Here is a 27,052-nt window from a genome sequence, read left to right as displayed (position 1 = left end):
TAAAATTGACATTCAGTCCAGTAATCCTCCACTGTAACAGCTCCTTTACTTTGCAGTGAAAATTGATTTGTATATTCTTTTCCTCTGAGTCCTTGTGGGATTTTTTTTTTTTTTAATTCAGACAGAAAGTCACAAAAATTATACTCATCCTCATCAGTTCACTCAGTCCCATGTAATTAATTTCTTTTTTTTCATCTTGATCTTTTGTTAGCACTTTTATGAGTTCATCAGTTTTTCATTAGAGTTCTGAAAATGCTTATTCATTCAGTTCAGCAGTACAGTCAGTTACCAGAAACCTGTACTTGTCAGAGTCTTTTCCATGAATTTCTTGAAGATGAAACTCTTTTATAGGAACATATTTGCAAAATCATCAGAGTACACCCAGAACTGTCTGTAAATGACAAAAGACTTAAAAATGACCATGGTTAAAGATTTGATGAAAGTTCATAATAATGCAGTTGACAAGAAAATTAGTTATTTCTGAGATATACATTTTAAAGTAATAACTAGGATTATTACTTATAACATTATACCAGAACATATAAGATTTTTAGACGTTTCCTGTAATGTCTGAAACATTTATATTAACATGTTTCCATACATATTTCCATACAAATACAAATATAAGATTTTTAGAAATTTCATGTAATGTCTGAAACATTTATATTAACATATTTCCATACATATTTCCATACAAATACAAATATAAGATTTTTAGAAATTTCATGTAATGTCTGAAACATTTATATTAACATATTTCCATACATATTTCCATACAAATACAAATATAAGATTTTTAGAAATTTCATATAATGTCTGAAACATTTATATTAACATATTTCCATACATATTTCCATACAAATACAAATATAAGATTTTTAGAAATTTCATGTACTGTCTGAAACATTTATATTAACATATTTCCATACATATTTCCATACAAATACAAATATAAGATTTTTAGAAATTTCATGTAATGTCTGAAACATTTATATTAACATATTTCCATACAAATAACCCAATGAAAGTTTAGTATTAGTTGTTTTGTTTGTTTTTTTATACTGCAGGTTCTTATTAGGCATCAGTTTTATACACATCAGTGTATACATGTCAATCCCAATCGCCCAATTCAGCACATCACCATCCCCACCTCATCGCAGTTTTCCCCCCTTGGTGTCCATATGTCCATTCTCTACATCTGTGTCTCAACTTCTGCCCTGCAAACTGGCTCATCTGTACCATTTTTCTACGTTCCACATACATGCATTAACATACGATATTTGTTTTTCTCTTTCTGACTTACTTCACTCTGTATGACAGTCTCTAGATCCATCCACTTCTCAACAAATGACTCAATTTCGTTCCTTTTTATGGCTGAATAATATTCCATCGTATATATGTACCACAACTTCTTTATCCATTCGTCTGTTGATGGGCATTTAGGTTGCTTCCATGACCTGGCTATTGTAAATAGAGCTGCAATGAACATTCGGGTGCACGTGTCTTTTTGAATTACGGTTTTCTCTGGGTATATGCCCAGTAGTGGGATTGCTGGGTCATATGGTAATTCTATTTTTAGTTTTTTAAGGAACCTCCATATTGTTCTCCATAGTGGCTGTATCAATTTACATTCCCACCAACAGTGCAAGAGGGTTCCCTTTTCTCCACACCCTCTCCAGCATTTGTTGTTTGTAGATTTTCTGATGATGCCCATTCTAACAGGAGTGAGGTGATACCTCATTGTAGTTTTGATTTGCATTTCTCTAATAATTAGTGATGTTGAGCACCTTTTCATGTGCTTCGTGGCCGTCTGTATGTCTTCTTTGGAGAAATGTCTATTTAGGTCTTCTGCCCATTTTTGGATTGGGGTGTTTGTTTCTTTGATATTGAGCTGAATGAGCTGTTTATATATTTTGGAGATTAATCCTTTGTCCGTTGATTCATTTGCAAATATTTTCTCCCATTCTGAGGGTTGTCTTTTCGTCTTGTTTATGGTTTCCTTTGCTGTGCAAAAGCTTTGAAGTTTCATTAGGTCCCACTTGTTTATTTTTGTTTTTATTTCCATTACTCTAGGAGGTGGATCGAAAAAGATCTTGCTGTGATTTATGTCAAAGAGTGTTCTTCCTATGTTTTCCTCTAAGAGTTTTATAGTGTCCAGTCTTATATTTAGGTCTCTAATCCATTTTGAGTTTATTTTTGTGTATGGTGTTAGGGAGTATTCTAATTTCATTCTTTTACATGTGGCTGTCCAGTTTTCCCAGCACCACTTATTGAAGAGACTGTCTTTTCTCCATTGTATATCTTTGCCTCCTTTGTCATAGATTAGTTGACCATAGGTGCGTGGGTTAATCTCTGGGCTTTCTATCTTGTTCCATTGATCTATGTTTCTGTTTTTGTGCCAGTACCATATTGTCTTGATTACTGTAGCTTTGTAGTATAGTCTGAAGTCAGGGAGTCTGATTCCTCCAGCTCCATTTTTTTGCCTCAAGACTGCTTTGGCTATTCGGGGTCTTTTGTGTCTCCATACAAATTTTAAGATGATTTGTTCTAGCTCCGTAAAAAATGCCATTGGTAATTTGATAGGGATTGCATTGAATCTGTAGATTGCTTTGGGTAGTATACTCATTTTCACAATGTTGATTCTTCCAATCCAAGAACATGGTCTATCTCTCCATCTGTTGGTATCATCTTTAATTTCTTTCATCAGTGTCTTATAGTTTTCTGCATACAGGTCTTTTGTCTCCCTAGGTAGGTTTATTCCTAGGTATTTTATTCTTTTTGTTGCAATGGTAAATGGGAGTGTTTCCATAATTTCTCTTTCAGATTTTTCATCATTAGTGTATAGGAATGCAAGAGATTTCTGTGCATTAATTTTGTAACCTGCAACTTTACCATATTCATTAATTAGCTCTAGCAGTTTTCTGGTGGCAGTTTTAGGATTCTCTATGTATAGTATCATGTCATCCGCAAACAGTGACAGTTTTACTTCTTCTTTTCCAATTTGTATTCCTTTTATTTCTTTTTCTTCTCTGATTGCCGTGGCTAGGACTTCCAGAACTATGTTGAATAATAGTGGTGAGAGTGGACATCCTTGTCTCGTTCCTGATCTTAGAGGAAATGCTTTCAGTTTTTCACCATTGAGAATGATGTTTGCTGTGGGTTTGTCATATATGGCCTTTATTATGTTGAGGTAGGTTCCCTCTATGCCCACTTTCTGGAGAGTTTTTATCATAAATGGGTGTTGAATTTTGTCAAAAGCTTTTTCTGCATCTATTGAGATGATCATATGGTTTTTATTCTTCAATTTGTTAATATGGTGTATCACATTGATTGATTTGCGTATATTGAAGAATCCTTGCATCCCTGGGATAAATCCCACTTGATCGTGGTGTATGATCCTTTTAATGTGTTGTTGGATTCTGTTTGCTAGTATTTTGTTGAGGATTTTTGCATCTATATTCATCAGTGATATTGGTCTGTAATTTTCTTTTTTTGTAGTGTCTTTGTCTGGTTTTGGTATCAGGGTGATGGTGGCCTCATGGAATGAGTTTGGGAGAGTTCCTTCCTCTGCAATTTTTTGGAAGAGTTTGAGAAGGATGGGTGTTAGCTCTTCTCTAAATGTTTGATAGAATTCACCTGTGAAGCCATCTGGTCCTGGACTTTTGTTTGTTGGAAGATTTTTAATCACAGTTTCAATTTCATTACTTGTGATTGGTCTGTTGATATTTTCTGTTTCTTCCTGGTTCAGTCTTGGAAGGTTATACCTTTCTAAGAATTTGTCCATTTCTTCCAGGTTGTCCATTTTATTGGCATAAAGTTGCTTGTAGTAGTCTCTTAGGATGTTTTGTATTTCTGCAGTGTCTGTTGTAACTTCTCCTTTTTCATTTCTGATTTTATTGATTTGAGTCCTCTCCCTCTTTTTCTTGATGAGTCTGGCTAATGGCTTATCAATTTTGTTTATCTTCTCAAAGAACCAACTTTTAGTTTTATTGATCTTTGCTATTGTTTTCTTTGTTTCTATTTCATTTATTTCTGCTCTGATCTTTATGATTTCTTTCCTTCTGCTAACTTTGGGTTTTGTTTGTTCTTCTTTCTCTAGTTTCTTTAGGTGTAAAGTTAGATTGTTTACTTGAGATTTTTCTTGTTTCTTTAGGTAGGCTTGTATAGCTATAAACTTCCCTCTTAGAACCGCTTTTGCTGCATCCCATAGGTTTTGGGTCGTCGTGTTTTCATTGTCATTTGTCTCTAGGTATTTTTTTATTTCCTGTTTGATTTCTTCAGTGATCTCTTGGTTATTTAGTAACGTATTGTTTAGCCTCCATGTGTTTGTCTTTTTTACGTTTTTTTCCCTGTAATTCATTTCTAATCTCATAGCGTTGTGGTCAGAAAAGATGCTTGATATGATTTCAATTTTCTTAAATTTACTGAGGCTTGATTTGTGACCCAAGATGTGATCTATCCTGGAGAATGTTCCGTGTGCACTTGAGAAGAACGTGTAATCTGCCGTTTTTGGATGGAATGTCCTATATATATCAATTAAATCTATCTGGTCTATTGTGTCATTTAAAGCTTCTGTTTCCTTATTTATTTTCATTTTGGATGATCTGTCCATTGGTGTAAGTGAGGTGTTAAAGTCCCCCACTATTATTGTGTTACTGTCGATTTCCTCTTTTATAGCTGTTAGCAGTTGCCTTATGTATTGAGGTGCTCCTATGTTGGGTGCATATATATTTATAATTGTTATATCTTCTTCTTGGATTGATCCCTGGATCATTATGTAGTGTCCTTCCTTGTCTCTTGTAACATTCTTTATTTTAAAGTCTATTTTATCTGATATGAGTATAGCTACTCCAGCTTTCTTTTGATTTCCATTTGCATGGAATATCTTTTTCCATCCCCTCACTTTCAGTCTGTACGTGTCCCTAGGTCTGAAGTGGGTCTCTTGTAGACAGCATATATATGGGTCTTGTTTTTGTATCCATTCAGCCAGTCTATGTCTTTTGGTTGGGGCATTTAATCCATTCACGTTTAAGGTAATTATCGATATGTATGTTCCTATGACCATTTTCTTAATTGTTTTGGGTTTGTTTTTGTAGGTCCTTTTCTTCTCTTGTGTTTCCCACTTAGAGAAGTTCCTTTAGCATTTGTTGTAGAGCTGGTTTGGTGGTGCTGAATTCTCTTAGCTTTTGCTTGTCTGTAAAGCTTTTGATTTCTCCATCAAATCTAAATGAGATCCTTGCTGGGTAGAGTAATCTTGGTTGTAGGTTCTTCCCTTTCATCACTTTAAGTATTTCATGCCACTCCCTTCTGGCTTGCAGAGTTTCTGCTGAGAAATCAGCTGTTAACCTTATGGGGGTTCCCTTGTATGTTATTTGTCGTTTTTCCCTTGCTGCTTTCAATAATTTTTCTTTGTCTTTAATTTTTGCCACTTTGATTACTATGTGTCTCGGCGTGTTTCTCCTTGGGTTTATTCTGTATGGGACTCTCTGCGCTTCCTGGACTTGGGTGGCTATTTCCTTTCCCATGTTAGGGAAGTTTTCGATTATAATCTCTTCAAATATTTTCTCTGGTCCTTTCTCTCTCTCTTCTCCTTCTGGGACCCCTATAATGCGAATGTTGTTGCGTTTAATGTTGTCCCAGAGGTCTCTTAGGCTGTCTTCATTTCTTTTTATTCTTTTTTCTTTAGTCTGTTCCGCAGCAGTGAATTCCACCATTCTGTCTTCCAGGTCACTTATCCGTTCTTCTGCCTCAGTTATTCTGCTATTGATTCCTTCTAGTGTAGTTTTCATTTCAGTTATTGTATTGGTCATCTCTGTTTGTTTGTTCTTTAATTCTTCTAGGTCTTTGTTAATCATTTCTTGCATCTTCTCAATCTTTGCCTCCATTCTTATTCCGAGGTCCTGGATCATCTTCACTATCATTATTCTGAATTCTTTTTCTGGAAGGTTGCCTATCTCCACTTCATTTAGTTGTTTTTCTGGGGTTTTTTCTTGTTCCTTCATCTGGTACATAGCCCTCTGCCTTTTCATCTTCTCTGTCTTTCTGTAACTGTGGTTTTTGGTCCACAGGCTGCAGGATTGTAGTTTTTCTTGCTTCTGTTGTCTGCCCTCTGGTGGTTGAGGCTATCTAAGAGGCTTGATGGGAGGCTCTGGTGGTGGGTAGAGCTGACTGTTGCTGTGGCGGTCAGAGCTCAGTAAAACCTTAATCCACTTGACTGTTGATGGGTGGGGCTGGGTTCCCTCCCTGTTGCTGTGGCGATCAGAGCCCAGTAAAACCTTAATCCACTTGACTGTTGATGGGTGGGGCTGGGTTCCCTCCCTGTTGGTTGTTTTGCCTGAGGCAACCCAACACTGGAGCCTACCCGTGCTCTTTGGTGGGGTTAATGGCAGACTCTGGGAGGGCTCACGCCAAGGAGAACTTCCCAGGACCTCTGCTGCCAGTGTCCTTATCCCCACGGTGAAACAGAGCCACCACTCGCCTCTGCAGGAGACCCCCCAACACCAGCAGGTACGTCTGGTTCAGTCTCCCCCAGGGTCACTGCTCCTTCCCCTGGGTCCCGATGCACACATTACTTTGTGTGTGCCCTCCAAGAGTGGGGTCTCTGTTTCCCCCAGTCCTGTCACAGTCCTGCAATCAATTCCCACTAGACTTCAAAGTCTGATTCTCTAGGAATTCCTCCTCCCTTTGCCGGACCCCCAGGTTGGGAAGCCTGAGGTGGGGCTCAGAACCTTCACTCCAGTGGGTGGACTTCTGTGGTATAAGTGTTCGCCAGTCTGTGAGTCACCCACCCAGCAGTTATGGGATTTGATTTTACTCTGATTGCGCCCCTCCTACCGTCTCACTGTGGCTTCTCCTCTGTCCTTGGACGTGGGGTGTCCTCCTTGGTGAAGTCCAGGGTCTTCCTGTCAATGATTGTCCAGCAGCCAGTTGTGATTCTGGTGCTCTCGCAAGAGGGAGTGAGAGCACGTCCTTCTACTCCGCCATCTTGGTTAATCATAAAAAAAGCGCCTATCTATTCTTGCATGCTGTCTGCTTTATCCATTGGAGTTCTTAGCATATTAATTACAGTTTTAAATTCCTGGTCTGTTAATTGCAACATTTCTGCTGTGTGTGGTTCTGAAGCTTACTCTCTCTTTTCAAATTGCATTTTTCGCCTTTCAGTGTGCCTTGTAATTTTTCCTTGATACCTTAACATGATATACCAGGGAAAAGAAACTGTTGTAAATAGGTCTTTAGTAATGTGGTGGTGAGGTGTGGGGGAGGGAAAGCATTCTGTAGTCTTATGTTAGGTCTCAGGCTTTTAGCGAGCCTGTGTCTCTGGACTCTGAACTTCACAAGTGTTTCTCAGTTTTTTTCCGACCCCCTTAGGTGAGACAGGGTGGCTAGAGTGGGCTGGAGTTGGGTATTTCCCTTCCCCAGGTCACTTAGACTCTGATAATGCCCTAGCAGGTTAGGCGCTGTTTAACTAGTTTCTGCAGAGGGCAGACAGAGAACTGAGGGCTTTGGTGTATTTCAAAAATGGTTCCTTTTGCCCTCCCCCTGCCCGAGGGGATGTTTCTCCGGTATTTACTATGGGAACCTAGTTGAGCTCCTGGAGATAAATTTCACAGCTTTGTGGGAGCCCCCTCTGTGACTGAGTCCCCCTAGAGTTTTAACTATGAGTTGCCCATACTGAGCCTCTGGCAATTAATTAGTTACAGTTCAGGTTTTGGTACCCTGGCACTGCCTTCTATGGCAGTTTCTGTTCATTAGTCTCTCCTGTAAGCCAAGACTCCCATATTTGCCTGTCTCTCTAATCATGGTGGTAGTAGTTTGACCTGTGTCCTACTCTTTCTTATGGGCCCAAGAAGAGTTGTTGATTTTTCAGACTGTTTAGCTTTTTTTCTTGTTGTTAGGATAGAGTGGCAACTTCTGAGCTCCTTATATGCAGAACCAGAAACCAGAAGTCCTCTGGATTAATTTTTGAACCTCTTTGAACTGTTGGTGCTTTGCTTTGAAAATCATTGTTCATAACAGTTATCCTTAATTATTTAGAGAAGTGTTTTGAGTATAAAAATTATTTTGATATAGTCACTGGTGAAAAGAAACTTTGAGCTGTAGAGTCTAGTTAGACGCAAACACAAAGGAAAGCCATGTTGTATCTTCGTACCTTGAGCTCCCAGTGTGGTCATGCCTTGCACATGGCAAGGTCCCAGTAAATGAGTATGGTCGAATTACCAGAATATCTTTAGCACTGGGGCAATGGTCTCTAGAGTCAAACTGGTGGATTCAAACCATTGGCTCTATCTTTTAACAGGCATGGGATCATTTATTTGCCCTTATCCTTATCAGTGAAATAGGATAACAGTTTCAACCTCATAGGGTGGATGTGAGGTTTAAATGTAAAGCACCAAGAACAGTGCCTGGCATATAGCCCGTGCTATATAAATCTTAGCTGCCGTTGTTATTACCATGATTATTTTATATTATTAGAAACATATTTTTATCTCCTTGTCACTCCTTTTACTGAGTATTGTCTTTTCTCCCTGAAGTAATCTGTGTCATAATTCTTAATGCCAGTACGAGTTCTGGTGTGTATGTGGGGTCCCTAATGACTCTATAGAGGCAATAATCCCACAGAGGAAGTAGAGGGAAGAACACATCCTTGTATTTTTTTTTCCATCCTTGTAATTTAAAAACAGACCCTTATGTGTTAATAGCAGTTTTGTTTACAATAGCCAAGACTGTACTAGAAACTATAGCAGAGCAGTGCTGAACTGTCTTAAAATACAGCTCTGAAACAGTCAAGGGGTGTATAGCATGCGCCTGTGGTTAGCATGATGCTTCAGCTTCTCAGCTTCCAAAGCCATAGAGCTAAACCTTAATGGGTTTTGTTTGTTTTTAATGTTGATTTGGAGCTAGCCACAAGATTTTACAGGAGTCTTGTAGTTTAACGCTTTACCTTCTTGACCTGGATATTTTAGGCACCTGTGATGTTAGGCAGTTACATATTTATATAACTAGTTTTTAAACTTTTTTAGATTTAGAAACATTACAAACTTACAGAAAAAGATAGAAAATAACATAATGAATAGTCAAGTATCCACTGCCCTTTAAAAAAAACACACAAAAATAATGTAACATTTTGCCACATTAGTTTCAGATATTTCTGTTATTGATGTTATTGTTAAAGAAATAAAACATTACTGATAAACTGAAGCCTCCCTGAAGAGATCTCAATCCTGTCTCTTCTTCCCCAGAGGTAACTACTGTGCTGAGATTGGTGTGTATCAATTTCCATACATGTTTTTCGACTTTTACTGCACTTGTAAACATCTGTAAAACTGTAAAGTATTGTTTTGTTTGCTTTCTTAAACTTTAAATAAATGATGTCTTATTATGTATTAATGTATTATGCTTTTGAGACTTACCTGCGTTATACCTGTGGCTTTTTAACAGTTATAATTATTTCACTGTATAAATATACCATAATTTATCTATTCATATATAATAAACAATTAGGCCACTTCCAGGTGGACATTCTCATATATATCTTCTTGTGCACCTGAGAGTCTCTGGATACTTCTAGTATTTGATTAGTACATTGAGATTAAAAGGTGAGCTTGTTGCTGACTAGAGGACAGGCCTAGAGATCTAGCTGTCCCAAGTCCTACCCAGTCACTGAGGGTTGAGGAGACCAATAGCTCAACACACTGGTAATCTGTAAACAATTCCCAGCGCAGTGGTTGCAAAACTATGCACAAGGATATGAACTTAAAAGTAGAATTCTTGCATTATAGAGTATCTTCAGCTTTACTATACTTGTATCAGTTTACACTTTTGCTAGTAATATATGACAGTTTTTGTTTATCCACATCCTCAACTAATATTTGGGTTTGCTATACTTTAAACTTTTTGCCAATCTGAAATGGTACCTTAAATTTGCCTTGGTATGAGTGACGTTAAACATCTCTTCATATGTTTATTGGCCATTTTTGTTGCCTTCTTCTGTGATTTGCCTGGTAATCATTTTTGCCCATTTTTCTATTGGATTGTTGGTATTTTCCTTATTGATTTTTAAGAGTTCCTTAATAGTATGTAATGCAAATACCTTTTCCATATCATGCATATCAACAGAGAGGAAAATCTTATTTCTTACTTGGAAACTTCTTTCTAGTTTTAAGATCTAGTCAATCTCAGTAAAAATTGCCTCTAATGATTTACTTTGGGGCAAACTTCATAAAGATTTTTATGTACCTAAGCAGTCAGAAGTTCTTTTATAATTAATAATTTATAAAGAAAAACTTTTTGGTTTTCTAAAAGTTTGGTTTTCTTTCTAGGTAGAGCTACTCTATTTATAAGATACTTAATTTTCTAGAACAGAAGATTTCTACCTTGGCCATATATTGGAATCACTGGGAAGTTAAAAAAAAAAAAACCCCGATGCCTGAGTCCCACTCCAGAGATTTTTATATATTTGATCTGAGTTGCGGCTAGGGCTCTGAATGTTTAAATGCTTCTTAAGTGATTGTATTATGTAGCCAACCTAGAAAACCACTGGTCTCAGAGGATTCTGTAGATCTGCACTGCCTAATATCAGTACATTAGCCGCTGGTCACATGTAGCTATTTAAATTCATTAAACTTAAATAAAACTAAAATTTCAGTTCCTTGGTCAAACTAGCCACACTTCCAGGGCTTAATAGTCACCGTGGCTACTGGCTGTTGTATTGGACAGCACAGATATAGAATGTTTCCATCATTGCAGAAAGTCCTATTGGATAGTGCTGCTTTAATTGAAACTGGTAATAGGGTTTGTTTCTGGGGAAGAAGACTGAGGATAGAGATGAAAAGGGGACTTTTCATTATATAACCTTTTGAATGTTGGTTTCAAAATTTTATAAGGTAATTTTATTAAATACCTATTCAAAAATAAATATTTTTTTAAAAATTAAAGAGAGATCATTACAGTGATATTTGAGAGGAGAAAAAAGATTATGTTTTAAAGAAGCAGTGTAGTTAATCTTTTTTGGGGGTGCAAAGATTCTTTAAAGTTTAGAGCTTTTAGAGGAAAAATTATCTAAATATATAAAAATAAACATTAAAATATTTTAACAAATTAAATCATTGTAAATAGACTTTTAGGCATCTTGTAAAACAGAAATTGGCAAACTACAGCTTGGTTGCCTGTTTTAATAAATAGTTTTACTGAAACATTACCATGCTCATTTGTTGTGTATTGTCAATGACTGCTTTTGTGCCAGAACAGCAGAGTTGAGTATGGACTACAAGCTTAAAATATTCACTATCTAGCCCTTTAAGAAAAAGTTCTCAAAGATCCCTGTTATAGGAGAAACAAATCAGGTAAAATTGGGCATTTTTTATTGTTGTTGTAGGGGAGAAATACTAGCACAATATCAAATTGTACATATTCCTGGAAACTGCTACTAAAGGTACATAATTACATAAACTTCTAATGATACATTTGGTTTATAATTGAAAGACATTTCTTTCACTGTCATATTTTATGGGGCCACAATTTATATTGGCCACAATTAAGAAAAAAGGAATCAAAATAGTCTTGAACCAGCAAGTATCATCCAGGGAGAATAGGATAGAATAGGACTCAGTGAGTTTGAGGGTTTAATTGGTGCCTGTTTCTCTCACTTTCTAAAAACTATACTTCTAAAATATTGTGTTTTAGTGGTTATTCTAGGGATTACTATATGCATCCTATATGTATCATGGTATACTTAGAAATAGTATTGTACTACTTCATGTAAAATGTTAGAACCTTACAGAGATATAATTCCATTTACTTTGCCTCATTCTTTGTGTGGTTGTTATCATATATGATATTTCTATATGTTAAAAATCCCAGTGTTTTCATTATTACTTTGGTTTAAAAAACCTTTTAAGGGCTTCCCTGGTGGTGCAGTGGTTAAGAATCTGCCCGCCAATGCAGGGGACATGAGTTCGAGCCCTGGTCCGGGAAGATCCCACACGCCGCGGAGCAACTAAGCCCGTGCACAACAACTACTGAGCCTGTGCTCTAGAGCCCGCGAGCCACAACTACTGAAACCCGCATGCCTAGAGCCCTTGCTCTGCAACAAGAGAAGCCACCGCAATGAGAAACCGCACACCGCAACAAAGAGTAGCCCCCACTCGCCGCAACTAGAGAAAAGCCCGCGCGCAGCAACAAAGACCTAAGGCAGCCAAAATTATAAATAAGTAAATTTAAAAAAAAAAAACCTTTTAAGAAAATGGGAGAAGAAAATATTATGGTCTCTTATATTTACCACATACATACTTTCTTTATATGCTTAGTAACTTTATCGTGACTGTATGAATGGATTTTGTTGTCTTCTTTTAAAGGGTGCTGAGTTTTGTTCTTGCAGACAGTTAAATTACTGGTGGATCTTCTTGATTCTGTTAGGCTTGGTTTTATGCTTTGTTTGGGCAGGTCAATGTTGATTTTGTTCTTAGTCTGAGGACATGGCCCTTAACTCTAAGGTGTGATCCCTACTTTTAAAGTAGAGTTTTAGCATTTCATTTGAATGCCCAAGATGCTCAGTGAAGATTCTGTACTGTGGGCCAGAGATCCAGTTGTCTCCAAGTGCTACATGACCTCTGTTTTTTTTTTGTTCAGCTCTCAGCCCTGCAGCAGGTGCTGTGTGTTAGGCCCCACAGAGTCTCATCCTATGTATACACAGCCCAGGTCTTGGCCAGAGACCCAAGGGGAATATCCATGCAGATTTCTGTCCCCCATTTCACACAGCTCCTTTTTCTATAGTATTCTGTCCTACAAATTCCAGCCACCTCAGCAGCCCAATCTGCTTCCTCTGCTCACTGAGACTGTTCATCTCACGTATATCGCTTCTTTCAAGAATTGGTCTTGTACTCCGGTTGTCCAATGCTTTATCTATTTTGTCCATATTAAAAATTGTTTAGGATGTGAGAGAGGGTAAGTCCAGTACTGGTTATTATGTCATGGCTAGCACTGGAAGTCCATGTTATTCTTTTAAAATTATATAAATGGATTTTTAAGTATGAAGGAATTTCAGTTCACAGACCAGGTCTTAGGAGCCATATGAGAACATCATTTTAATAGTCTCTATAGACATGTACCTATATTTCTTAGAGGGCTGAGATGGCTCCACTGGTCAATATTTGAGCAGCTACAAGCATGTTACATCTGTTTATGTACGCAGAACAAAATAACATAAGAATGTTACATCATTGTTTTGTATTGAGTGTTCATGCTTCTGAATGATTACTATTTTAATGGGTAATTACTGATCAGAGTTTCGTGAACTTCCAAAAACATTATTATAAGTAAACATTCATCAGGATTCCTAAGTGTGAGCAAACTGTGTAATCAGGAGGCTCAATAAATTGGTTAGGGCTGGTAGTTTTACATTTAAATGTTTTTGTTTCCTCAACCTGAATCTTGGATTCTTTTTTCATTTTAGTGATAAATGCTTAACTTTGACAACTCTAAATACTTAGTATATGTTGAACACCTACTACTTTCTTGGCATCTATCATAATCTATTAGCAAATATTCTCACTTATTCCCCACATTGATCATGCAGGGCAGATGGCATTATCCCTGTTTTTCAGATGAAGACTGAGGCTTCAAGAAATTAGGCACTAAAGTCTTACAGTTAATAAATTACAGAGCCATGATTTGAGCCCTGGTCTAACTCTAAAGCCCATGGTTTTTATTCTGTCTTTTATTCTCTTAGCTGTGCAACAGAACCACCGTTGGAGCTTTTAATAAATACAGATACCTAGGTACCATCCCAATATTCAGTATGTCCGAGGTGGTATCTGTAAAACTGAAGTGTTGCCAGATTTGAGCACCACTGTTTACTAGTGCCATATTCCTTCTCCATCGTCACAGGCACTGGATTGTGAAGCCCTGTAAGGCAGAAAACAAGGAATGTGAACATTTTAAAGATTGTAGCTGTCACTGAAATAAGAAAATGAGAGTGAAAGGCAAGGATACTTCTTTTTTGGTTCTCAGGGTAAGGGCTGCAGCTGAGGGCTAATAGAGAAGTTGAGGAGGATTAACCCTAAACTTCCTATTACCTTTTGTAAGCGTATCAACCAGGTTCTCCAGAAATGACTACTTTGAATTTTTAAGTCAAGTGAGAGGTATGTCTCATCTCTACTGTCATGAGTTTCAGTTCCTCATCTGTGAAAGGGGATATCTATCTCAAATAGATTTGAGAGTGACATGAGATTATTGCCTGGTTCATACTAAGTATTCAGAAAGTGGGAGCTACTATTATTATAATTAGTACTATTACTGCTTCCTTTGGAATTACCAGTTTAGTACCAGCCCTCAGCCCCCTAACTACCTATCCTAACATTTTTTATTGTTCATTGTCTCTAATATGGCCCCTTCTCTCCTCTCTGACATCATTTCTATGCTTTCCCCTCACTGCTTTCTTTGCATTTCCTCAGATATGCTGTGCATGTTCCTGTCTCAAGGCCTTTGTACTTACTGGTCTCTGCCTGAATAGTCTTCCTCCACGTTTCATTCATACCTCTGCTCAAATATGTCTTCTTCAGAAATGCCTCCCCTGACCAACCAACTAAAATAGAATGTCCCACTACTCTCTATCACACGTCCCTATTTTACTTTATGCATAACATTTTCACTCTGACATTTATATTATATTCTGTACATACTTTTTTTTAAAGTAGCATTTAATTAATTAATTTATTTATTGAAGTGTGGTTGATTTACAATATTATATTAGTTTCAAGTGTAAAGTAGCATTTTAATACAATAGAAATAAATCAAGGGCTGATTGGATCTGGTGAATATAGTTTAAAATGTATTGCCTTTAACATGAAAAGATGCTCAACATCACCAGTTATTAGAGAAATGCAAATCAAAACCACAATGAGGTATCACCCCACACCGGTCAGAACGGCCATCATCAAAAAGTCTACAAACAACAAACGCTGGAGAAGGTGTGGAGAAAAGGGGACCCTCCTATGCTGTTGGTGGGAATGTAAATTGGTACAGCCACTATGGAGAACAGTATGGAGGTTCCCCCAAAAACCAAAACTAGAGCTACCATACAATCCAGCAATCCCACTCCTGGGCACACACCCAGAGAAAAACATGGTTCAAAAGGATACATGCACCCCAGTGTTCACTGCAGCACCGTTCACAACAGCCAAGACATGGAAGCAACCCAAATGTCCACTGACAGACGAATGGACAAAGAAGATGCAGTACATACCAATGGAATATTATTCAGCCATTAAAAAGAAAGAAATAATACCATTTGCAGTAACATGGATGGACCCAGAGACTATCATACTAAGTGAAGCAACTCAGGCATGGAGAGACAAATATCATATATCACTTATATGTGGAATCTGCTAGTGTTGGAGGGTCTCCTGCAGAGGTGGGGGGCTGCCGTGGCTCACCATGAGGACAAGGAAACCGGCAGTAGAAGTTCCGGGAAGCACCCCCCAGCGTGAGCCCTCCCAGAGTCCTCAACCAGCCCCACCAAAGAGCCCAGGCAGGCTCCAGTGTTGGGTCACCCCATATACATACTTTTTTTTTTTTTTTTAAACATCTTTATTGAAGTATAATTGCTTTACAATGGTGTGTTAGTTTCTGCTTTATAACAAAGTGAATCAGTTATACATATACATATGTTCCCATATCTCTTCCCTCTTGCATCTCCCTCCCTCCCACCCTCCCCATCCCACCCCTCTAGGTGGTCACAAAGCACCGAGCTGATCTCCCTGTGCTATGCGGCTGCTTTTTAATTTACTTGTTGTTATATAACTTGGTCTGTTTTGTCCACCGCTGAATCTCCAGCTTTTTAGAACAGTGCTTAGCATATAGTACGTGCTTAATAAGTATTGCTGAAAGATTGAATTTCCAAATTTGATAGCTCTCCTTTATAAAAAAGACAAAACCCAGTATCATAGTGGTAGGATAAAAGCTATGTGCTCTAGTGTATCTGGTATTTTGTCTTTATGTTAAATAGGTTTTACCATTGTATGTTTGGTAATTTTCCTTAATAATGGCTTTATCAATGATATATATTTTAACAGCCTAGTTATTAATGATATTATCTGATAGCAGCATGCTATTCTCTGTTGACTTGTATGTTTTCCCCTGGCTCTCAGTGGTCGTCAATGGAGAGGACCTGAGTAAAATATATCACAAATCATAACTTTAATATCATACATAATTGTTTGCATTCTTTTCAGTGTCTAATTCTTTCCCAGACTTCAGTTGTCTTTGAGCTCACATTTATTTAGTTTCTCTTAATTTGTTTAAGAAGTACACATAGTCATTGACCTAGTGTTTAGTACTTCCCTGAGAATTCACTCTATCATGTAGTTACAAAAATGCTCACCATAAAATTATTTATAATGATAAATTGAAAACCATATAAATGTTATAGGTAAGCTTATTAGTTCATTAAATGTGTTCTATCCATAAATGTGATATGTAGTCATTAAAAAAGATAGTGTTGAGCTGTTTTTATTAACATATACATATATCTATGATTTTTTTTTTTTTTTTGGCCGCGCCATGTGGCTTGTGGGATCTTAGTTCCCCAACCAGGGATTGAACCTGGGCCCTCAGCAATGAAAGTGCAGAGTCCTAACCACTGGGCTGCCAGGGAATTCCCAATATACCTATGATTTTTTTAATGAGAAAAGCAGGTTACAAGGAAGCACATACAATATAATCTCATTTTTGTGGAGGAAAAGTTAGATACTTGTATATGTATAGAAAAAAAGTCTGAAGAATCCTATCCAAAATTGGAGAGCAAGATTAGCAGTCTTAGTTTGTATCCAAGTCCAGTAGTAATTTTCCGGATCTTCATTTGTTTTGGTACCACTAACTGTAACTATTAATTCTGGCCCCTGGAAAAGCCTCTGTCTTGTCCTGGATATAAATAAATCACCTCTCCCCTTAGTTCAACAAAAAAAAAGGCTGGAGTTTTTTTTAAAGGAACTTTTCTAGGAAAATAAACAAAAAGTCACAATGAAAGCATAGAAACCAAAGTGTTTACAGAACACACATTACTTTTTCCTAAGTAGTAAAAGTCTATCCACCAGCTAGCTTAGCTGATGCGGTTTATGGCACTCTAAAGTCCTTGTGGCAATTCTTTACCCAGATCTTTCTAGCCAAACCTAGTAAGTTGGAAGTTTTGATTCAGTACTACCATTTAGGAATGTTGTAGAAGAAAATGGGATGGCATAGAAAAATGTATATAAAATAGTAAATAAAAAAATCAGATTATAAAATAGTATATATGATGGTATCCTAATTTTGTGTAAAGTATATGGTGTAATGTACAGAAGAAAACAAACAAAACAGATAATCTTGAAATGGTAGCAGTGGTTATCTTTAAGTGGTGGAATTACAGCTCATTTTAAATTTCTTTCTGCTTCTCTATTTTTCTAAATTTTTACAGAAATGTAGTAATTCACGTCAAACTTATAAGGCTTCATATTACCACAGTCACGTCCTCAGGTTCCTCCTTGGTGGATTCAACCAGCCTCAGATTGTATACTATATTTGCACTCCGTGGTTGTTTGAATCCTCAGATGCAGAACCATGGATAAGGAGGACTGACTAAGGGACTTGAGCATGGGGGTAGGGTGGGGTATCCTGGAACCAGTCCCCCATGGATGTCAAGGCTTGACTGTATAGTTTCTACTACAGACACGCCGTGTTTTATTGTGCTTAGCTTTACAGTACTTCACAGATCGTGTTTTTTACAAATTGAAGGTTTGTGGCAATCCTGTGTCAAGCAAATCTATCAGTGCCATTTTCCCAACAACATTTGCTCTTTTCATTGTCTCTGTGTCACATTTCGGTAATTCTGGCAATATTTCAAACCTTCCACCAGCAAAAAGATTACGACTTGCTAAAGGCTCAGGTAATGTTTAGTATTTTTTAACAGTGAAGTATTTTTAAATTAAGGTGTATACATTGTTTTTTTAGATGTAATGCTACTGTACACTTAATAGACTACTGTATAGTGTAAACATAATTTTTATATGCACTGGGAAACCAAAAAAATGCATGCAACTCGCTTTATCGTGATATTCACTTTATTGCAGTGGTCTAGAACTGAACCTGCAATATCAAAGGTATGCCTGTATATCAGTTCTAAACTCCTCTGGATGTTTTATAAAGGCTCTTTCTTTTTTTCTTTTTGGCTGCACCACATGGCATGTGGGATCTTAGTTGCCCAACCAGGGATCAAACCCGTATATAAAGGCTCTTTTTAATCCAGCTTTTTCTACCTATCTAAATCTTCATAGTTTTGCCTCTGAATAGTCACCTTGTTCTTGGGCAGGAGGCATTATTAAATAAAGCTAAGAACATGTATGATCACTTCTTTTTTTTTTTTTTAATTATAAAGACAGCTTTCCATCTTTTTTTTAATTTATTTTTTATTTATTTTTTAATTTTTATTTTATGGCTGTGTTGGGTCTTCGTTTCTGTGCGAGGGCTTTCTCTAGTTGTGGCAAGCGGGGGCCACTCTTCATCACGGTGCGCAGGCCTCTCACTATCGCGGCCTCTCTTGTTGCGGAACACAGGCTCCAGACGCGCAGGCTCAGCAATTGTGGCTCACGGGCCTAGTCGCTCCGCGGCATGTGGGATCTTCCCAGACCAGGGCTCGAACCCGTGTCCCCTGCATTGGCAGGCAGATTCTCAACCACTGTGCCACCAGGGAAGCCCTGATCACTTCTTGTTTAGTATTGAAAGTACCCTCTCTTGTCTTTTGGTTTATATAGTGCTGGAGCCAGCTAGGGTCCAACAGTGATCCACAAATTTGTACATTGTGACTGACTTCTCTTTCCAGTATATCTACCAGATGCTTAGTTGTCCTCAGAGTCTGTTAGCAAATCAAAATGGTGTTAAACCTGGGAAAGTACTGCTCTTTAAAGATGTTAGCTGATTGTTGTTATTTAGCTGTCTATTATGTGCAGTGGTGGGTGTTGGGCATTGCAGCTGGCAATACGATCAAGGAAATGGGGGAACACAGTAAGATATAGAAAACCTCAACTTTCTGTAAATTTGAATGGGTTGCTTTCTTACAGTGAATTTTAAAGTTCTTGGGTCCTTAAGTTTAGAAATCTATATAATAATAAATGAAATACAGTCACCAAAATAAACTTTGAGGATTATAAAAATAACCCAAGTATACTAGTTAGGACCGACGAGGCTGTTATGTATTAACAAATAATCCCCAAATTGCAATTGCTTAAAGCAATAAAGTTTCATTTATTGTTCACATTACAGACTGATGCAGGTTGCATGTTTCTCTTTGCAGCTCTCTCTAAGCAGTGTCCTCTTCCATTATTTGATGCCACCATCTTCATATGTAGCCTCCTAATTTGTGACAGAAGGGAAGAGAGATTGTAGGTGATTTGCACAGAAGATTTTATTGGCATAGTTGGAAGTGGCTCATTCAGTTTCACTTACATTCTTATGGTTAGAACCCAGTTTCGTGGCACATAAAAGTAAGGAAGGCTGATCTTCCTCTGTGCCTAGGAAAAATATAATGAAATGGGGTCACAAAGCATCGTGTCTGCCACACCAAAGTTTTAGAAGAATAAAATGTGCCACGAACCATATCTTATAGATGGGCTCTCTGTTTTTTTTCTCTTTATCTGTTTGCCTTCTCTCTAGTTTCCTTCTTGCTCTCTGCCTTTCTGTCACATTAAGCTGCCCAAGGTTGCAGTGGAGTGAGTGAAAAATGATCTCTTTCCCTATTGCCTTTATTTCTTAAGGGAGAAGAAAGTCCCAACTCTAAGTAAGTACATCTTGCTAGTAAAGCTTTTTGTACAAAACTTTAAACTTCTCTCTTCAAAAAATAAAATCTGAACTTGTTGAATCAATCATATTTAGTTTTTATTTAAAATCTGAGCAACTTAGAGTAGCATATTCTCATAGCTTTGCCTAATCTATAAATGTCAATTTTTATTTATACTATCCATAGAAAAAGGTCTCACTGTATCTGAAGAGATTCATTTCTTTATTCATTCATCAAATTTTAGTTGAGCTCCTGTTATATGCCAGGCACTATTCTAGGTATTGGGGATATAGTGATGAACAAGACAGAATTCTTATCTTGTATTCTGGTCAGATTTATTGATCATCAAGATCTGTGATGGATGGTGCAATGTATCAATTAGTAACCATAAATTAATTAGTTAACATACCAACTATAAGGATTACAAAATTAGAGTAAGCATCATAGGATTAGTGCAATGTAAACAGATTCATGGTGGTTGGTATTTAGAAACCATAATATCACGGAATAATATGGATCTGTTTTTTCTTTTAGCTTTAAAGAAACCCCCTGTTTCCTTTTCTCAATATGAAAGTCATCAGGTAATCTCCCATCTTCCAACTGGACAACCTCTCTCCCCAAATATGGTTCCAGGTATGAAGTCTTATTCTTAAAATTCCATTTGAAAATCAATTTTCTGGTCATGTATTGTTACATAGTGAATAAAACATGTCATTTAGCAGCACAGTGAAGTATCATTCATTATTCTAGTTAACTTTGTATATTATCAAATGACTGATAAAAGCTCAGGGGGAAATCATTACAAAATGAACTTTGTCTAATGGACTGTTAAGAGTGGAAGAATTATTTGTTCTGCCACTCTGGACTACGTTCCCTTTCATCACTACCAGTATATATGTATTTACCTTCTCCAAAATGTGTTCAAGTTTATCTCACAGAGGTCTTCTATAAAATGAGATCCGCCTGTATTAAACTCCCTACTCTGTACTTATCTGTGTGTTTTCTACTGAATACCTACTCAATTTTACAGAAATGTTCCCCTAAAATGAGAATTGATGTGATTAAAATTAATTGTAATAAAGATCTAAATCGAGGCTTTGATGAGTTAAAAAGGGAAGTGGGGGAAAGAAAAGTTATATCCAGGAGATACTAATAAGAAAGAATCAAGAGTTAACAGTTGTGTCGCTGTGTAGATGAAAATGACTTCAAGATTAGAAATTCTAAAAGCCTTATTGGATTTTGGAGATTTCAGACAGCAATATAGAATTTGGAGGGAAGAAAAGTTACAGGTGTCACTGCCATTTTAATCTTCGGGTTTCTACTATTGATATATATTCCATTGATGAATAGGTTTATAATCAATACTAAAGATACCCACCTGGGAATGATTAGTAAACTTCACACAACTAAAATCACATTGGTTATAAGATTTGATTAAAGAAATAAAATAAAGCTTTAAAAAAAAGCTACCTGACTACCCAGTATCAGATAACAGTGTGTCTTACCTTTTCTCAAGTAGGTCTTATGAAATTCTTCTGCAAAATATGACCTTAATTTGATGTTTTTATGCCATAGATTCTCATGTAAACCACAATGGAAACCCCAGAACTTCAAGACAGAACCCTTCCAATCCTCTTCAACATTTAATTCCAGGCCCTAACTTGGAGAGTGAACCCAGAATTCAAGCAGATATTCTAAAGCAGGCTACCAAGGATCGAGCCGGTGATCTCCATAAATTGAAGCAAAGTAAGAATCAGTTGATGAATATTATGCTGAAAAGATTTCTTTAAATATATTTATTTACAAGTCTCAATTAAGGTCTTCATTATTATAATCTCTAACTAATGGATGTATAGTGAAGTTACATACATATAAAGAGAAAGTATGACAGTTGTAAAATTTAAAAGAAAAGTAGGTATTAAATGGATAGAGATATTTTAAAGAACACTTTCAAAAACTTCTCTTGTTCTCCAGTGTTAAAAAATAAATTTCAGGTGAGTTGATTTTAAAAAATGCTATTAGTTCTTATGAATGTAAAATTTTTCTGAGAAGTGAGAGAAGATATATTTTGTTAGGCTAACATATGAAAACTTTGATTAGAAAGGAGGGAAGATAAAGAGTTTTGAAAAATGAGTTCTGGAAGAAATAAAGACTGCCATGGTAGAAAGTTCAATGCTGTTTCCTTTTCCATTCCCTCCAATTGCAATTTGCTTCATTTAGGTGTTAGAAGTGAAAGAAATTGAACAAATTCATAGTACTGTGTAATAATGTTTGACTGCTTAATTGTTTCAGAGGTATTGATTATGATAAATGGACAATACCTGTTAATCTGCATAATTTTCTAATTGGTAGATTTTCAAGATGTATAAGAAAAAATTCTGGTAGTAGACAGAATTGGGGACAGGACAGCGGCTCTTAGACCAGCTCTCTTAAACTGTACTTCTCACTGCTTCTGCTTTTTAAGGCTTCTTCCCTTCAACTTCTGAATAGACAGAATGTCTGAAAGCTCCAGTTTGCTTTTGTTTACTTTTAATGATGGTTTCTATGGCAACAACTCTTCAGAGCAGTGTTTAGGCATTTACTTGTACACAGGTTGTTTGTACTGTGATAACTGCACAGTGTTACATTTTTAAATTGGTCTTATGACAGTTATTCATATTTCTGCATCTATATGAATGTATAGTTTGTGTACATTTAATTGACTTTCCTTCATTGACATTTTAAAGCATATCCATGTATCTTGACGGAAGTATTATATAAAAAATGTTTTTATTTACAAGAATATGGTTAACATTTTAAATACAGTAAAAAAATATTTCCTCCAAATCTTGTTGGGGAATTGGCTTCAAAACTTTTCTCTCAACAAAAAGAGGTTTATAGTAAGGTCAGAATCTTACTAAGATAAAATATCTTAATTTGATCACAAGATTTTCTTCTATGTATAGTTTATTCTATAAAAATTGTTATTGTTGTCTTACCTCTCTTTTTTTTAACCAGTCTTTGGGTAAAGAATGTGATTGGAAAATGATCACCAGGAAATTATTACTTTACACAGTTTTTTGTTTTTTTTGGCTGTGCCGTGTGGCATGTAGGTTCCTAGTTCCCCAACCAGGGATCAAACCCGTGCCCCCTGCAGTGGGAGCATGGAGTCCTAACCACTGGACCACCAGGGAATTTCCTACAATTTATTTTTAAAAGAGCCTATTGAGTTTTAAAATCTTACTCCGAATTCTTTTCAATGTATATATAGAGTTGAAATCAATGTAAGCACTATTTTGTGATTTACTTTGGCATTATTTCTTACATGCATTTTAACCTATCAAATAGTTATGTAGTTGTCATTTAAAAATATACATATACACACACGTAGACATATGCATATATTCCATTGTGTTTAGGCAATAATAGTAGTTCATTTAGCTCTACTCTTTGATTATTTAAATTATTTCGTATTTTCTTATGTTAGATGTCATGATTATGAATATCTTTTTTTCAAATTATTTCCTGCTTCTCCTACTTTGGGTATTCCTTTAAAAGTGTAGTCCCCTAACTGAATTTATTAGGTCAAAGTACTTGACTAACTTTATAGCTCCTGTTACATGATGTCAGATTGTTCTCTAGGACAGTTTCACAATGTCACTAGAGATGTTTACATTTATTTATTTCCCTAAGGCCTGGCCACGTTTGCTTTTTAACTCTTTTGTAAGGCATTTAGAATATAATGATTCCTTAAGGGTGTTTTAATAGGCATTTACTTTCTGGTGGCCTGTCCATTTTTATGTGAGGAATTATACTATAATTATATCTTGGTATATAATCTGTGCATCAGTTTTGACCACTGAGCCTGATAACTTTGGAGATTGATCCTATACCTTTCTGTCAAATCTTTATCAATAATTCAGATGCTAACCTTTGATAAATTAACTTTACTACAGTTTCCTCTTCTGCCTTTTGTGATATGAGACTTTATTATATCATGCAAATGATTTTTTTAGAAATTAAAAATAAGTTTAAAATTGTGGTAAAATACATATAAAATTCACCAAAGTGCACAATTCAGCGGTATTTAGTACATTTATGATGTTGTGCAATCATTACAACTGTCTAGTTCCAGAAAGTATTCATCACTACAAAAGAAAACCCTGTACCCATTAAGCAGTCACTCCCCATTTTCTCCTACCCACAGTCCTTGGCAATGACTAACCTATTTTCTGACTCTATGGATTCACCTTGAATCCTGGATATTTCATGTAAATGGAATCATACAATATGTAGCCTTTTGTGTCTGGCTTCTTAGCATACTGTTTTCAGAGTTCAGCCATGTTGTCGCAGGTATCATTACTTTATTCCTCTTTTGGCTGGATAATATTCAGTTGTATGAATACATTTTGTTTATCCATTCATCTGTAGATGGGCATTTGGATTGTTTCCACTTTTTGGCTATTGTGAATAGTGCTGCGATGAACATTCATTTACAAGCTTTTGTTGAACACTTGTTTTCAATTCTTTAAGTGTGTACCTAGATGTAGAATTGCTGGGTTATATGGTAATTCTATGTTTAGCTTTATAGGAAAGTGCCAAACTATTTTCCACAGCAACTGCACCATTTTACGGTTCCATCAGCAATGCACGAGAGTTCCAGTTTCTCGACATCCCTGTCAACACTATCAGTATTTTCCACTGTTGCTGTTGTTTTTACTGTTGCCATCCTAGCGCGTGTGAAGTGGTATCTCATTGTGATTTTCATTTGCATTTCCCTAATGACTAATGACATTGAGCATCTTTTCATGTACTTGTTGGCCATTTGTATATCTTCTTTAGAGAAATGTATATTCAAGTCTTTTGCCCATTTTAAAATTGGGTTGTTTGTCTTTGCTGTTGAGTTTTAAGCATTATTTATGTATTCTGAATACTAGACCCTCATCAGATGTATGATATGCAAATATTTTTACCCATTCATTATATTAGTTTCAGGTGTATAACATGATGATTCAGTGTTTGTATACATTGCAAAATGGTCACAACAATAATAGTTTTAGCTCTTATATGTAAGTTTTTGATCTATTTTAAGTTAATATTTATATACAGTATGAGGTAAAGATCCAACTATATTCTTCTGTGCATCGGTATTCAGTTGTCCTAGCACTATTTGTTGAAGACACCTTCTTTCTCCATTGAACAGTCTTGGTATCCTTGTTGAAAATCAGTTGACCACACATGTGTGGGTTTATTCTGGATTCTTAATTCTGTTCCATTGAGACCAGATGCCAGGAGCACACTGTTTTGATTACTGTCACTTTGTAGTAAGTTTTGAAATTGGGAAGTGTGAGTCTTCCAACTTTGCCCTTCTTTATAAGATTATTTTGACTGTTTGGCATCTCTTACAATTCCATGTGAATTTTAGGATCTGCTTGTCTATTTCTACTAAAGAGACAGTTGGGATTTTAATAGGAATTACATTAAATCTGTAGATTGCTTTGGGGAGTATTATCATTTGAACAATATTAGGTCTTCCAATCCATGAAGATGGGATGTCTTTCCATTTATTTAGGGTATCTTTAATTTTCTTCAGCAGTTTTTGTAGTTTTCAGTGTACAAGTCTTTTGCCTCCTTGGTTAAATTTATTCCTAAACATTTAATTATTTTTTATGTTATTGTAAATCAAATTGTTCTCTTAATTTCCTTTTCAGATTGTTCATTGCTAGTGCATAGAAATATGACTGATTTATTTGTTTCCTTGGCTTTTGGTTTTAAAAATTCTAATGCAAATTTCTAAGAATATGCTAATATTTGGGTTCATCTTAGAATGGTATTTTATTTTCACTCTTTTAGAAATAATAGTGTTTTTAAATATACTGTAAAAATTACCTATGTCATATACATTAGCATATACATAAACATATGTGTATATATATATATAAAAAGTCAATATTTTGAATATGATTCAAAAACTTTATGAGTATTTTACATCAACTACATTTTTTTTTTTTTTACCTTTTGATGTCCCTTCACCCATTTCTCCCATGTCCCCACCCCCAACCTCTGCCAACCACCAATCTGTTCTCTGTATCTATGAGCTTGATTTTTTTTTTTTTTTCTTTTTGGCTGCATTGGGTCTTTGTTGCTGTGGGCTTTCTCTAATTGTGGCAAGCCGGGGCTACTCTTCGTTGCGGCATGCGGGCTTCTCATTGCAGTGGCTTCTCTTGTTGTGGACCACGGGCTCTAGACACACGAGCTTCAGTAGTTGCAGCACATGGGCTCAGTAGTTGTGGCACGTGGGCCCTAGAGCACGCAGGACTCAGTAGTTGCGGCACGCGGGCTCGCGGGCTGGGCTCTAGGGCATGCAGGCTTCAGTAGTTGTGGCTTGCGGGCTCTAGAGCACAAGCTCAGTAGTTGTGGCTCACGGGCTTAGTTGCTTCATGGCATATGGGACCTTCCCGGACCCGGGATCAAGCCTGTGTCCCCTGCATTGGCAGGCGGATTCTTAACCACTGTGCCACCAGGGAAGTCCCTATGAGCTTGATTTTTATTTGTTTGTTTTACTTTTTCTTAGATTCTACATATAAAAGAGATCATATGGTACTTACTTATTTCACTTGGCATAATACCATCAAGGTTCAACCATGTTGTTGCAAATAGCAAGATTTCATTCTTTTTTGTTGCTAAATAGTATTTCATTGCATATATATACCACACTTTCTTTGTCCATTCATCCACCAATGGACACTTAGGTTGTTGCCATATCTTGGCTATTGTAAATAATGCTGCAGTGAACATGGGGGTGCCTGTTTCAAGTTAGTGTTTTCATTTTCTTCAGATAAATACCCAAAATGGAATTTCTGGATCATATGGTAATTATATTTTTAATTTTTTGAGGAACCTTCATACTGTTTTCTGTAGTGGTTGTACCAATTTACATTACAAAGAGCATAAGGGTTCCCTTTCCTCCACATTTCTCCAATTATGACTGATTTTTGTTTGTTGATCTTGTATCCTGCAACTTAGCTGAATTTAACACAATAGGTTTTTATTTGTGTATATTCCAGCATATCCATCTTGACTCTTATGACAACTTTCATTTCTTTTATTGAAAATCATCTGTCCTTTTTCTGGCCGTAAATATACTACTCAATTTTCATTTATTTTTTTTTTACCACGAGTGGATTATTTGACCTCTTTGGAATATTCAGTGATCCAAATTTAGTTTTCTCTATCTTGATAACCACTTGTCCCAGGATTAGTATTTAT

At 36.4% G+C, this 27,052-nt stretch overlaps 1 protein-coding gene across 3 annotated transcripts in view; it reads left to right on the top strand.

Annotated features, from left to right (window-relative positions):
• GOLM2 (golgi membrane protein 2) overlaps window positions 1-27,052 on the top strand; it is a 111,094-nt gene that overhangs the window by 54,564 nt on the left and 29,478 nt on the right. For all 3 annotated transcript variants that reach the window (XM_057544117.1, XM_057544116.1, XM_057544114.1), the window contains exons 7-8: window positions 20,339-20,437; window positions 21,380-21,550. In XM_057544117.1, coding sequence (XP_057400100.1) covers window positions 20,339-20,437; window positions 21,380-21,550 — 270 coding nt within the window. The remainder of the gene's footprint in view (window positions 1-20,338; window positions 20,438-21,379; window positions 21,551-27,052) is intronic.

This window comes from Balaenoptera acutorostrata, chromosome 3 (assembly GCF_949987535.1).
Source record: "Balaenoptera acutorostrata chromosome 3, mBalAcu1.1, whole genome shotgun sequence".
Taxonomy (NCBI): Eukaryota; Metazoa; Chordata; class Mammalia; order Artiodactyla; family Balaenopteridae; genus Balaenoptera; species Balaenoptera acutorostrata.
The sequence above is the reverse complement of the archived record's forward strand: the minus strand, read 5'-3'. Positions and strand labels throughout refer to the sequence as shown.